The 13,283-nt window shown below is 41.7% G+C and overlaps 1 protein-coding gene across 1 annotated transcript; it reads left to right on the top strand.

The window, feature by feature from the left end:
- The first annotated feature begins 1,011 nt into the window (after positions 1 to 1,011).
- Positions 1,012 to 10,392, top strand: LOC115590463 (protein mono-ADP-ribosyltransferase PARP14-like). The gene is made up of 15 exons (XM_030431826.1): positions 1,012 to 1,096; positions 1,267 to 1,400; positions 1,525 to 1,649; positions 1,906 to 3,414; positions 3,503 to 3,739; positions 4,570 to 4,794; positions 4,887 to 4,941; positions 5,050 to 5,196; positions 5,929 to 5,991; positions 6,070 to 6,246; positions 6,343 to 6,525; positions 6,660 to 7,295; positions 7,930 to 8,066; positions 8,272 to 8,452; positions 8,594 to 10,392. The coding sequence occupies exons 1-15, from the start codon at positions 1,023 to 1,025 to the stop codon at positions 8,878 to 8,880; spliced, it is 4,170 nt and encodes a 1,389-aa protein (XP_030287686.1). The 5' UTR covers positions 1,012 to 1,022; the 3' UTR covers positions 8,881 to 10,392.
- The last annotated feature ends 2,891 nt before the right edge of the window (positions 10,393 to 13,283 follow it).

A 13,283-nucleotide genomic window follows, 5' to 3' on the forward strand; every position in this document is an offset into this window, starting at 1 on the left:
TTATTTCAGCATTTATTTATTTATTTATTTATGTATTTATTTATTTATTTATTTCAGCATTTATTAATACATCTATTTATTTATTTATTCATACTCAAGTCAGGTTTAGTCCTCCGTACAAAACACATAAACTTGAGAAACTGTCAGAAACAACTGACGCCTGGCACAACCACCCCCGACACAGGCAAAAATATTGCAGAATGCAAACTAAATGATAAGTCAAACTAAAGGCGACAATGCGGGCAAAACACAAAACTAAACTAAAGGGAAAAATGTGGGCTAAACAGCAGTGGTCATTGTGAAGGTGAACCTCAAAAAAGGGGAAACTAGAAATGAGTTAGGCTCACTTGCATGTTATAATACATCTTAAAGACTAAGCATACTCACCACTTAGGCACAGGACATAAACACAGAATGCACTGTGGTAAGGGGCAACGTGATAGTGATACTGACATGGACAGCTGCTGGGACACCAAACACTGCCAGGCACAGCAGGGACAGAGAGCAGGAAGCAGAGGCAGAGCAAACAAAGGCACACAGGTGACCCTGATTAGGGAATTGTTGGGGGAGGAGTAGATTCCAGGCTGCATTCACCAACACTGCAGCTTGCTCTGTACTAGGGGAGTGTATACCCCACCACACACAGAGCAGAAACAAGTGACAGGGGCCGAGAGTTGCTGAGACAGAGACACCATTCACCCTCATCACAAGACACTGTGCCATCGACATGATTTCGAAGCTGTTATTTTGAGGTAAAAAGGGACATAATGTTGCTTTAAAATCAATAAAACATAATCCCTGCAGTAATCAATAATCTGATCATTGCAGCCTCACAAGACCAACTAGGGCAGACATGTCCAAACTATTCCAAAAAGGGCTGTGTGACACAGTTTGCCCAATGAACTTTCTGAAGACTGAGATCAGTAAAAAAAATGAGTCAGGTCTGGTGTGCTGCTGCTTGGTTGAAAAGAAAACCTGCAGCCACATCGGCCCTTTGTGGAATAGTTTGGACATGGCTGAACATGGGGAATGACTTCTTTAGTCTAATGATAAACACTCTTTGCACACGCATTTGCTTGGGTGTGTCCATTTACAGGTAGGTATGACAGCATTTCCAGTAAGTGAAAGTGAAACGAAATAAGTCAGTTCACAGCAGACAACGCGCTCAGGAGGCATCCAGGCACAGTTAGTAGTGCTCTGCTTTTTTAGGTGTAGAATTGTAGGTAAAATGGATGAATACCAATATCCGTTGTTCTTTGAAGCCAGAGATTTGACAGAAAGAGAGAAGGGGAAGGTCACGAGACACTTTCAGAAAAGAAAGGATTCTGGGGGAGGTGAATGTTTGACCATTGCAAAGGCTGGAGCAAAAACATACAAAGTATGTTTCAAGGAAAAAGAAGGTAAGGAATCACATTTGTTCAATATGAGTTAAAGGCAGTCTATACTTACTGAAAAACACAATATTATATGTAGTTCTGGCTTAAATCCAGTGTCTTGTTTGGACGTTGGCCTTGTTTGTTACAGACCAGGAAAGGGTTTTGCAGAGGAAGTTTCACACCATCCCCCTTCCTGACGGAGAACTGCGTCTGACTGTGAGTCGAACCGATTCGCCACAGACCTTTGATCAGCCCTCAACCAGTCAATCCCAGGTGAGCTGCCGGGAAACGTCGATTGACACTTTATGATTGTGGTAAACAAAAGTGTCAGAACTAAATCTGGCTCGACCAGTTTGAGGGGGATTTCTGGGCAGAGTCAACATCTGATGATTCAAATGTTGTGAATGCCATTGTGCTGGCTGTAGTGGTAACACATTTTTATGCTGTCTGTTTAGAATTTTTAGATGAACAGATGTAGTTTCTTACAAATAAACTCATACATTTGTTTGATATTGCTTTTCTCCTTTAGACATTCACAAAACCAAACACAAAAACCCTTGAGAAGATTTTCAAGCTAGATATTTTCCTCCTGTTCTACCTGAGAGACAACCTAAAAGCAAATAAGCTTTTACAGAAACAACTCTCTGCTATCAGCTGCACAGTGGAGTTTGATCTAGATGAAGAGTGGGCAGTGGTTAGGGGGGATGTGGATAAAGGGTCTGGAGGTGCCTTTGTCAGTGCTGCTGAGAACTGGGAGATACAGGTGGATAGGGTCTTCATCAGTCTAACTGAGAGCTACCTCTGCTATCATGTGGTTGAGCCAAAACAAGCCAAAATCCTCATGCAGGACCTCACCTTTGTGACTGATGATATCAAAGTGTACACAGAGGGTGGTTATCCTGTGGTTGTGGGAGACAATGACGCCGTGAAGGACAGGATAGCGATACTGGAAAAGAGCCTGCCCACTCGGAAGGAATTACCAATTGCGGAGAGGCAGTTCAAAGTGGTGGAAGAAGAGTTTAGTCGAGAAATTTGTACACATTGCCCAGAGGTTAAAATCCACAGAGGCAATGCCACGATCACCCTGGAGGGCCCTGACAAGGTGGTGAAGTTAGGAGCTACAAAACTTGATGAACTGATCAGAAAGGTAAAAGAAAAGAGAGTCAAACTTCCTTCAGCGATACTTACCTTCTTGACATCCAGCGGTGCCATCTCCAAGTACCACGCCCGCTTCCAGCAGAGCCTCAGAAATCCTGTTTTGATAGAGGTTGGGTCAGACCTGGCTCTGTCCAGTTTGTCCGCAGATGCCCTGGATGAAGCTGAGGCTGCACTACAGAGAGACCTGAGTCTGGACAATGTTCAGCTGCAGGGAGCTGCAGCTGTGCCTCCAGATATTGACAGAGTGAAAGAAATCCTGATAAAAGCCAAGAATGAGGCAAACCTTCGAGAGCTCAGAGTGGATGTCAGCTTCATCCCAGGACCCAGTGGAGCTGCAGTCCAAGTACGACTGGTGGGCTACAGTGACAATGTGAACAAACTCAAAGAAGTTCTGCACAACTACCAGATGAACCAAGTTGGGACACAAGAACTGCTGAGTCTACCGCATCCTGAACTGGTTGACTGCTTTCCAGACGTCTTAAAAATGATTGGCATGAAGCAGAACAAGGTGACCTTAGAAGCCTCACATTTTCCGTACCCTTCTGTTCTTGTGTCTGGCCCCCGCTGTCTGGCCAAGGATGTCCAGACACAATTAAATGCAAGTCTAGCCAGTCTGACAAAAGACACATTGGTTCTAGATGGACCAGCAGCACAGCGGTACTTCCAAGAAGAGGGCAAAATCAACAAGGAGCTAGTGGAGAGCTACTGTCAGGTTATTATCAGGGAACAGCAAGGTGTGTCAGGAACCACCAGCAGCCCTGGCACCACCACCGTGACGCCCAGACTGTCCTTCACCAGACTAAGCTACAACACTGCTGGGAGCACTGCGGTTAACAAGACGAGCCTCGAGATCAAGCTTGGCAATTTGGTGGATGAGCAGGTTCAACAATTTCCGTTCTGTTTTTCCAAGAAGTAGTACAGCAGCAATGAAACACTCCCATTTATATTATTCCATGTTATTTTCACAGGTGAATGTGTTGGTGGCCCCTATGATCAACGGGCAGCTTGCTTCTACAAATATTGGCTCATGTCTCATAAAGAAAGCAGGGAATGCAATCAACTCAAAGTTTGACTCGGCAGCAGCGAATCGCACCTTCGCCCCTGGTGACGTTCTGCAGGTTGATGCGCCTCCATCCTTGGGCTGCTCCAAGCTGTTCTTCATTGAATGCTTTCCATGGGACGGAGTCAGAGGACAGAGCATGCAGGTAAAGTAGTCAGTCTTGAATCTCCATCTCATCAAACCTTCACGTAAGTTAACTGACTGGCAGATCCGCTCTGTGTGAACAAACAGTAGATGCAATAGAGTGATGTAGCCAACTAGATAGTGATGCTGATTGGTGAAATCCCTTCATCTAGCTCTTTCTTGGGTGACTTATTGCAAATAATGCAACACAAGTTAAAGTTTAAAATGATGTATGAGGAGCTCGTGCTAGAAAAGAAGAGAATATTACTGAAATATTGTGTTTTAATGGTGCGAATAAAAAAATTCATAGGCTTTTTCAAGTCTAGCTATAGTTGACAGCATAAAACTCAATTGCAATCCAGATCCCTGATCTGGATTGCAATTAAATGGATCATGGAGTTTTTATTAGGCCAGTTGCCCACTTATCAATGCACAAATCTTGATGGCTGTCTTTGAGGATGTGACTGTATAAATATATATAACAGTTTATTGTCTATTGTCTTATTGTCCAGTTTAAGATTCTACCTGGTAATAGCAAGCAGAATCAAAATGATATCCAATGGCAAGAGCCCTCCTTGCTCTTATGCTTGGTTAGGTTTCTCTCTTAAGTTTCTCCTCAAAGATATTTGTGGTGCAATGGTTATTTGCATTTATGAAAATAAGAAATACTAATGCTGCATTCAGTGTAGTTTTGAGCCCTAAGACAGCAGTTATACAGTCTTGTTTCAAGAGGCTTCAGTCAAAATATGTCTTAATTAGAAAAACTCTGGTTAATCCATCTAAAATTTAAATCTGCTTCATGCTGTATGCTTACAAAAGCACTATCGATATGTCTTCTTTTTATTTTTTCAGGCCCTCGGCAAAGGCCTGAAGACGTGTTTGGACCTATGTGTGCAGCAGAGGGTGTGCTCAGTGGCCTTTCCAATTATCGGACCTGGAATTCTGTTAAAATACCCGCTGAGAGTAGCCATTGAAGTGCTAACTGAGAATATTCGACTTTTTGGATTATCTGCCTCCACTGGTTCTCTCTCGAGCATTCACATTGTCATCAAACCAGGATATCCTGACTCTGAGGAGGTGAATATTAGCACTCAAACAACTGGTTTTTAAGATGAGTGTGTGTAGGATTCATTGATGAGAGGGTTTAATGCTGGCGTTTTTATTTGCAGTGCTACCATGATGTGTACAAACACCTCAGCTCAAATATAAACCAGGGAGGCCAAGGTAAACCAAACACAATATGAATATGCACCATTTAAAGAAAAACCTTCAAGGAATCACGGATTAACAGTTCAATATCTGTATAAAACATGTTGGTGTTCTCCTTCTCAGCAATCTTCAAGTCCCTCACTAGTGACCTTGATGACATCACAATGACAGTGGGAGGCGGGGTTAAACTACAGCTGGTGTTTGGTGACATCACCAATGAGATTACAGACGTCGTGGTGAACACGACCGACTTCGCAAATTTCCAGAACGGTGTGTGAGAGCTGCTGTACACGACCGAAAGGCCGCGTTATGACATTTTTGGCCACTTTAGCGGCTTTAGACTCATGACTTTGTTCTAGACTAAAATGACAATCAGATGGATTGTCATCAAATTAGGCGCATATATTCATGGTGCCCAGAGTTTTTCTTTGGTCAGAATTTCAATGTGTACAATACTTTGGTAACGACCTAATCTAAAAACTGAATGCACCCCCCCCCCCCCCCCCCCCCCCCCAGCCTCAGGTTTGCTTATTAGAATATGTGTACATCCCAATCTAAGAACATGGTAAACAAGGTAAACAAGGTAAACATCAGCTACACATCCGCCAGCATTGTCTCTGTGAGCATGTTAGCATACTGATGTTAGCATTCAGCTGTTTTTTTTTTTTTTGGGCTGTGAATTATCGCAGAAATTCTTTAAGGATATTACTGAAGATATTGTTTTGGTCCAATACTTTAACGACATTCTTATGAGCCTCAGCTGTAGGATACTAAGTACATACTGTTTTGTTCTAATTAGTTTATGTTAGCAAGCTGAGGCCATAGACTAAGATGGTAAACATGGCCTCTGCCTAACAACAGCATATTAGCATTGCTACTGTCAACATGTTAGCATGCTGTCACTCGTATTTAGCTCGAAGCAGTCTAATTACAGCCTCACAGATCTGCTAGAATGGCTGTAAACTGTTGTTGTGTTCTGTCAATCTAATCTCTTCTCTGCAGATGGTGTGTGCAAAGACATCTTGACTGTAGCTGGACCAGAGGTGGAGGCTGAACTTAGAGCAGGTGAGAAAGAAGAACAAGCGAGACATTTTGAAGCCACACAGGTTGAACAGCTTCTTACTTATGTTGTCTTGTGTGTAGCAAACGTGAAAAAAGGAGAGATTTTTGTGTCCGAGTCTGGATCGTTCCCTTGTGACGCCCTCTTACATGTGTGTGGAGAAAAGGACGCAGGTATCGTCGAACAACTGGTGTGTGACATCATCAGACATTGTGAAAACTATGGATTCATGTCTGTAGCCATTCCTGCCATCTGTGCTGGTACGTATTTTGTGAGACTTTCTAGACGTGCAATTGATAAAAAAAAACAAACATCGGTTTTGATTCTGGCAGTAAACTTTCAAACTGTTCATGCAGGAGCTGGAGGGTTGGACCCTGGTGTTGTGGCAGGTGCAATCCTCCGAGGGGTGAAGGCTGCCACGTCATCTACTTCTCTTTACTCTCTCACCAACATCCGCCTTGTCCTGATTAAGATCAATGTCTTCTTGGCGTTTAAAGAGGAAGCAACTCAAATGTTTCCTACCGCTGTAATCAACCGAGGTAACAGGAAGTTTCACAAGCAGGCTTTTTCTACTTTTGTGTTTGCTTGTAAATATCTTTTTCAAAAAAGAGAGATTATTTTTTTGTTCCATTGTAATTTTTCACTTATTGTTACCTTTGGATCGTTCTTGCAGTGTCAGTGCCTCAGAGGCCTCATGTACAACAACAACAGCAACAACCGCCCTCTTTGTCAGTGAGCACAGACCTAAGCATCCTCCATTCCACCTCCACAAGTCAGAAGTCTGTCTTCGTCTTCCTGGGTCTCTCCAGACAGGATGTTGACAATGCCATGACAAAGCTGAAGGATACGTATCAGGCTCAGTGCTCCACTCAAACCTTCAGAAAGGAGGATCTGGTAGGCCTCACTCAGGACGATTTGGAGGATCTGAGGCAGCTGGTGGAGTCGCATGGTCTATACATACAGAGGGATCAGTCCGGGCAGGGAAGCTTAACAGTGAGTGGGTTAAAAGATGGAGTCAACCAGGTGACAAAAAAGATCAATGACTCCATGCAAGAGAATCTCAGAAGAGAGGTGAGAGCCAGGGAGGAGGAGGAGCTGTTCAGCCGTGTGGTTTGGTGCATCCTGGGAAATAACGGCAACTGGGAGAGACTCCCCAAAACAGCCAATTACAAACTGGAAAATAATGATATAGCTGGAGGGGTTGTTGATGCACAGGGCACCGAGTGGAGTGTGGATGCACAGAGGTCGGGTGCTTCAAGACCAATAAGTGGGCAAACGACGAAGCTGAAGCGACTTGGGAATCTTCCAGGTGAGAAGATTGTTGTTGATCAGCATTTACGTTAAAATCTCAATGGTGGTACTTGGAACAAATGCAAAACTTAAAACTTAGAGCTTCTCATTCCTTGCCTACAGATTATTTGGTAGCTGTTCTGGAGTATTTGATAATATAACATGTTCACTTTTTAAGACTTTTTTTGGCATCAAATTGAGTTTCAAAATAAAAATGTTTACTACAGTTGATAGAAATCATTTGCTAGTAAAACATTGATTTCTGCAGTATGCTGCTTGGCAATTTATATTTGCACATTTGTCCATCTGCAAAAACTCTTACGATGACTTTGGAGTGGACACCTACAGAACACGTCAACTATTAATTAGTTAACATGAATGGTAAACTGTAATTCAGTGTAGTACAAATGTATTCATTTTCCTTAAATTACATAGTTGTGTTTACAGTGACATTGGGAGGGGACTAATCATATTTTTTCAGGATGCAGGGGTTCTGTCCAACATAAACTTAGGGGTTCCATTTCAGGTTTGTGTAATTTATAAAAAAGTCACAGTGCAGAAGCAAATTTTGTATTTTGTTGGTTTTGGAAACAAAACACATTTACATTGATTATCTGACATTTTTCTATGTTGTCCGCGCCTCACTTTTTCAGACTTCACCCTCCCTCTCGAATGGGACAACATGGCTGCTGGTGAATCTTTCAAGGTGGTTGCACTGCAGCCTTCTTCTGCCGAGTACAAGTCGGTGAAGGAGGGCTTCAAACGGACTGTCGCCAAGACTGTGATGAAGGTGGGGAGACATTTCATTGCCTGTAGACATTTCTCGTGTTAAATTGTAAGGGTTTCCCTTACAATTTAAGTCTCTATTTAGTTAATTGAACAATATCTGTGTTGTTAACACACATTTGAAAAGAGTCAACATACTGTATTTACATCCTTCCGAGCTGCATTTGGAAGCTCAATATATTTTGTTGTTTTGGTGCATTTCCTGACAGATCGAGCGCCTGCAGAACGTTCATCTGCGGCGCGCCTATGAAGCGCAGAAGAAGCAGATTTCTGATAACAGAAGACAGGAGGGTGGAGCATTTGAAAAGCTTCTGTACCACGGGACGACCCAGGAAAACTGTGACTCCATCATGAAAACTGGGTTCAACAGGCGCTTTGCAGGACAGAACGGTAAAGATCGTCCTCCTCTGTTTTTACCTGCCCATTTATATCCTTTAACTAGTGAAGTGTAACGATCACATGAATGACTTTTGAAGGTGTTGCTTAGATTTGAGCCTTCTTTTTAAATTCCCCATTTCCTCTTATTCTCAGCTACTGTGTACGGTCACGGAACCTACTTTGCTGTGAACGCCAGCTACTCAGCCCACCCCACCTACTCGAAGCCAGCGGCTGATGGTTCTCAGTTAATGTTTGTGGCCCGAGTCCTGACTGGCGTCTACACTCTGGGAAGCGGCGACATGAAGGTTCCTCCTCCTCGCAGTAACAGTCAGCCCCACGACCGCTGTGACAGTGTGGTGGACAAAATAGACAACCCATCGATGTATGTTGTGTTCCACGACAACCAAGCGTACCCAGACTACCTCATCACCTTCAAGTGAGGATGTTAAGGATGGAGGACGGGTGCAGAAAGGATTGTTTATGATGGACTATTTTTGCAACAAAATTAATTGCACATATACACACACCGCACAGAGGCCTTACATCCAAACCAATGGGAGAAATTAAATGAACCAGGAGCTGCTTAAGCAAAAATGAGAGCGGCACATTTTTGGCACAAAAACATCTCTGAAGGTAGAAGTCTCTCATTAAATGAATGAATGAATGAATGACCTCGATTATCTTAGCATTTAGCATGTATGATGTTACTGATTCGGGGTCACTTTCGGGGTAGATGCAACCTTTCTTTTCCTTTATCACCGCTGAGGTACAATCATGTTAACCTCAACCCATAACGACGCCGTTCTGTATCATATTGCATTAATGTACTGCTAACAGACTGCCAGCTGCCACTGCCACTTTCACACCTCCTCACACTCCTGTGATGATTGCTGTAATATTGAAACTAGATACAGAGCACAAAAAGTTGTCCAGCTTTTGAGTTTACATCCCGGCTATGGGACGCACTGACCTACCCCCTGCTCGGCCCATAGATTACAAAATCGCTTCTCAGGGCTTTTACGAACATGAAACCTCAGTGGTTAAAAAAATTCAGATTCCGCAGGGGAATTTTTGTTGCAATAATGTGAGACGCCCCTGGGCAGAATTGGAAGCGAGGCCAAGCACTGCCGACATGACAGATTCACGGTTATTACGGCTCCTTGAAGGGAAGTTGTAAATGCTACGTCGCTTCCAAGAGCTGTTCAAAAGAACGGCTCATCTTCAAGTTTGAGGGAAATAATCACGAGGATAATGATATAAGAATTATATCAGATTCAGACTTAGACATTTCTCCAATATAATTTCATTTTTTTCAAATGTAGGCCAGGTTTAGCACCACTAAAATACTGATCTGCTTTGTAAACATTACACAAGGTAACGCCACATCCCTATGCTTTGTTTGAACTTACTACTTTGAATTCACCCACCACATGACAATTATATGCAAATCAAGCGGCCCTGTTTTGAGTGCAACACTTAATATTGTTGCTGTTCATGTGAAGGAAACTGGATTTAGGCAGGCACTTTAGTTCATACCACAGAGCCGTTTAAAAGAACCAGCACACCGTGACACTTGGTTAGTGAACGTACACATTTAAACATGTGTGTTCAGGTCAGCAGCTTCTTTTTTTTATGCTGCAGCTGCTTATTTGGACCTTTTCTGTTGTTTGATTCTCACACAGTTTGTCATAACTTTTTTTATGTGAATTTGTTTTCAATCTGTGAGGAATGTGACTTGAAATGTAGCATGAATTGCAATAATTGAGATAAACAAACAAAAAAGACTCAAAAGTACAAGTAGCGAGAGTAAACAGTTTTGTTTAGTAATTTCTTGAACTAAAAATGCTATTTTTTTTCTGTTTTTTCAAGAATTATGTCTGATTGTGTGTTTGCTTGGGAATTCATGGCTTAATTACCAATCTGATTATTAATAAAAAAACTGCCAAATCATTGATGGTGTTACATTGAAGTTTTGGACTTTCACAACATACATAAACACACACCAACAGTACAGACAGTATTTTATTTGGTTGACGTATGGATCCAGCCCTGTTTCTAAATCCAGCTCTGATAAATTCTCTAAACTACATACAAAGCAGCAGACAGACAAAGTTTGCAACGAGCTGGTGAATACAATTGAACATTTGTCAAATCATGACCATTATCATTATGTTTCTCCAAACTTGGTGAAGACTGAAATACGAGTCAAGGGGATTGATTGGACTACTTGAGTGGGGCCGTAAGAAGAGTCAGCTAACTGGACCACTAGCTGCATGGTTAACTAAACTAACTAGCTCAATGGCAGCTATAGTTACCCATAGTTGGTGGTTAATTTAGCAACAAGTAAAGCTTCATGAATCACAGGAGGCAGAGCAGCCGGAGGACGTCACAGGGAAAACCAGACTATATTTTCTCCAATACTGATGCCAAGATGCAAAAAAAAAAGAGTATAAATTCACGATATTTGCAATCAATATAATGTTGCTTGAAGTCTAGACGAAAAATCTTAATTTCTCACATACAGTCATACAATGTAAAACGTTCTTCATTTAAACCATGGTGGAGGGGCAGTGGTCAGCCAACGAACGGACGTCACCCAGAGACCAGAGAATTAACCTTATACGCATGTTTGAACATGGAGAAAACCTGGAGGAAACCCACACAATCACAGGGAGAACATGCACACTGCATCCCCAGCTTCTGCACATCCAACATGTCCACCACTAGATGGCCATGAAACACTACCAACAGCACATCAAATATGACGATTGGCCAAGTCAACAACACACCCCCGGAGGTCAAGCCTCTGCCACCTTTACTAAACTGCTCAATAAAGGAAAGGGAATGTAGAGCAACTTTGACATGGTGAGCCTCTTCACTGGCGATGTTTGAGGTGTTTGGGTAGATGAAGGAATTGAGGCTGTTTTAAGACTCAGCCTCATATTTTACATTACAGGATCATTCATTTGAAAATAAATGTTAAAATTAAATTACAGTAAATGACAGTATTGTGATACATTTTCCTCATTAATCAAATCTGATGAATTTGTTTGAATGGCCTCTAAACCAATAAAGCAGTAATTAAAGTTCTTAAAGTCAAGGATGTAAAATGATAACCAATTATCACGTCAAATACATAATCAGTGTTGTCAAATAATTATACAGTTTTCAACTTTTTGTTTGGTTAAAATTTGTATTTTCCTCAAATAGTTAATACTGATCTCACTAAGAAAAACACAAGACAAGAGGAATATCAAAATCTGCAGCTCTATGGACATTTTTAATTCATTTGAAACTGTGGTAGAAATGCTAAACCGAAAGCTAAAAATACAAGAAACTGTGACACGCCCAAACTATGTGTTTGGGTGTGTCAGTTTCGAGAATATGTATCATTTCAAATGAAGAAGTAATTAGGGACAAAAGGCAACTTACAGTAAATGAAAGGGAAACTAAATAGAAACACTTAAGTGCACACTCTTCACTCAAGAGGGATGGAGGTACACTGAGAAGCGTCACACTTGCTGAAAGTTTTACTGTCAGTTAAGACTTGTAGGTAAAATGGATGAATACCAACATCCTTTGTACTTTGAAGCCAGAGATTTGACAGACAAAGAGGAACAAAAGGTGCGGAGACACTTCCATAAAAGACAAGTTTCTGGGGGAGGTGACTGTGGAATGATTGAAAAGGATGGAGCCAACACATATAAAATCTGTTTCAAGGAAAAAGAAGGTAAGGAATCCCAATGGGTTGAAATGAGTTTAAGGCAAAATATACTTAAGGAGGATTTTGTTGGAAACTTGGACATTGTTGTTTCTTCCAGACCAGGAAAGGGTTAGTCAAAGGAAGTTTCACACCATCTCTCTTCCTGCAAGAAAACTTCGCCTGACTGTAACGAGAATAAGTCAGCCACAGAACTCAGTTCAGCCCTCTTCTAACCAATCACAGGTGAGAAATTTTGCCCTTTGGTACCCTCAGCTGACAGTAAACACAAACAAGCCAGGGCTGGTCCTTGGACTTTGGTTGCCAGAGACGCTCCAAGCCTGATCAAATCAGACACAGTGCTCATAACTGAATCAGCACACGCACACAATAGAGATCAATTAATGAATAACAAATGATGATCCTGGTGCAACAGAGGTTGCTCCAAAATATGATATGATTGCTTTCATGGCCTGCCCTTATTTTTGGACATAAGCTTGGTTATTAAAGCTTGCTTATGGTGTCTGTGAGCTACCTGTCTTTTGTGTCTGCATTTGGGTCCTGACCTTTCTTCAAACCTTAAGAGCGTCTTCTGATGAAAAACAGCTAAAATTGATAATGTATTTTTTTCCTTTCTAGTCAGCTTTTCAGGATAAAACTGTTCTGTTTAATCAATCAAAAGCAACTTTTTTGCAGGAAAAAATGACTGCAAAATGAATTCACTCAATTTGACAAACATTTACATTCAGTACCTTTCAACCTATTTTATCCTACCCTTGAGTGTCAGTCCTAGAGTTTCTGTTTGGAGCCATTTGTGTAACACAACGAACTAACTAACAAACACTAACTAACACAAACTATTATTTCTTTTTATTTGTCATCCAACCATTGATCTTTTCAAGGTCCCAGACAAGGAGGTAAAGTCAGGAGCTACACAACTTCATACTAAACTGAAGTTCCACACAATCTCTCTTCCATCTGGAAAATCAGGTCTGACCTCAAGTCGAACCAGTTTGCCACAGAAACCCAATCAGCCCTCCATGAGTCAATCACAGGTGAGAAAATATTTCCCTTTAGAAGTTACTAGATAGAGACATCAGAGTCAAATGATCTGGACAGAACACTTGTGAGGATCTCTGAGCA

The sequence above is a fragment of the Sparus aurata genome, chromosome 10, assembly GCF_900880675.1.
Source record: "Sparus aurata chromosome 10, fSpaAur1.1, whole genome shotgun sequence".
Lineage (NCBI taxonomy): Eukaryota > Metazoa > Chordata > Actinopteri > Spariformes > Sparidae > Sparus > Sparus aurata.

Bases quoted from the DNA above. Each gene is read 5' to 3' on its own strand.
- LOC115590463 (XM_030431826.1), top strand. From the start codon at position 1,023: ATGGGGAATGACTTCTTTAGTCTAATGATAAACACTCTTTGCACACGC. The intron at 4,942-5,049 runs GTAAACCAAACA...TCTCCTTCTCAG, and splicing joins TATAAACCAGGGAGGCCAAG to CAATCTTCAAGTCCCTCACT. The intron at 8,067-8,271 runs GTGGGGAGACAT...ATTTCCTGACAG, and splicing joins TCGCCAAGACTGTGATGAAG to ATCGAGCGCCTGCAGAACGT.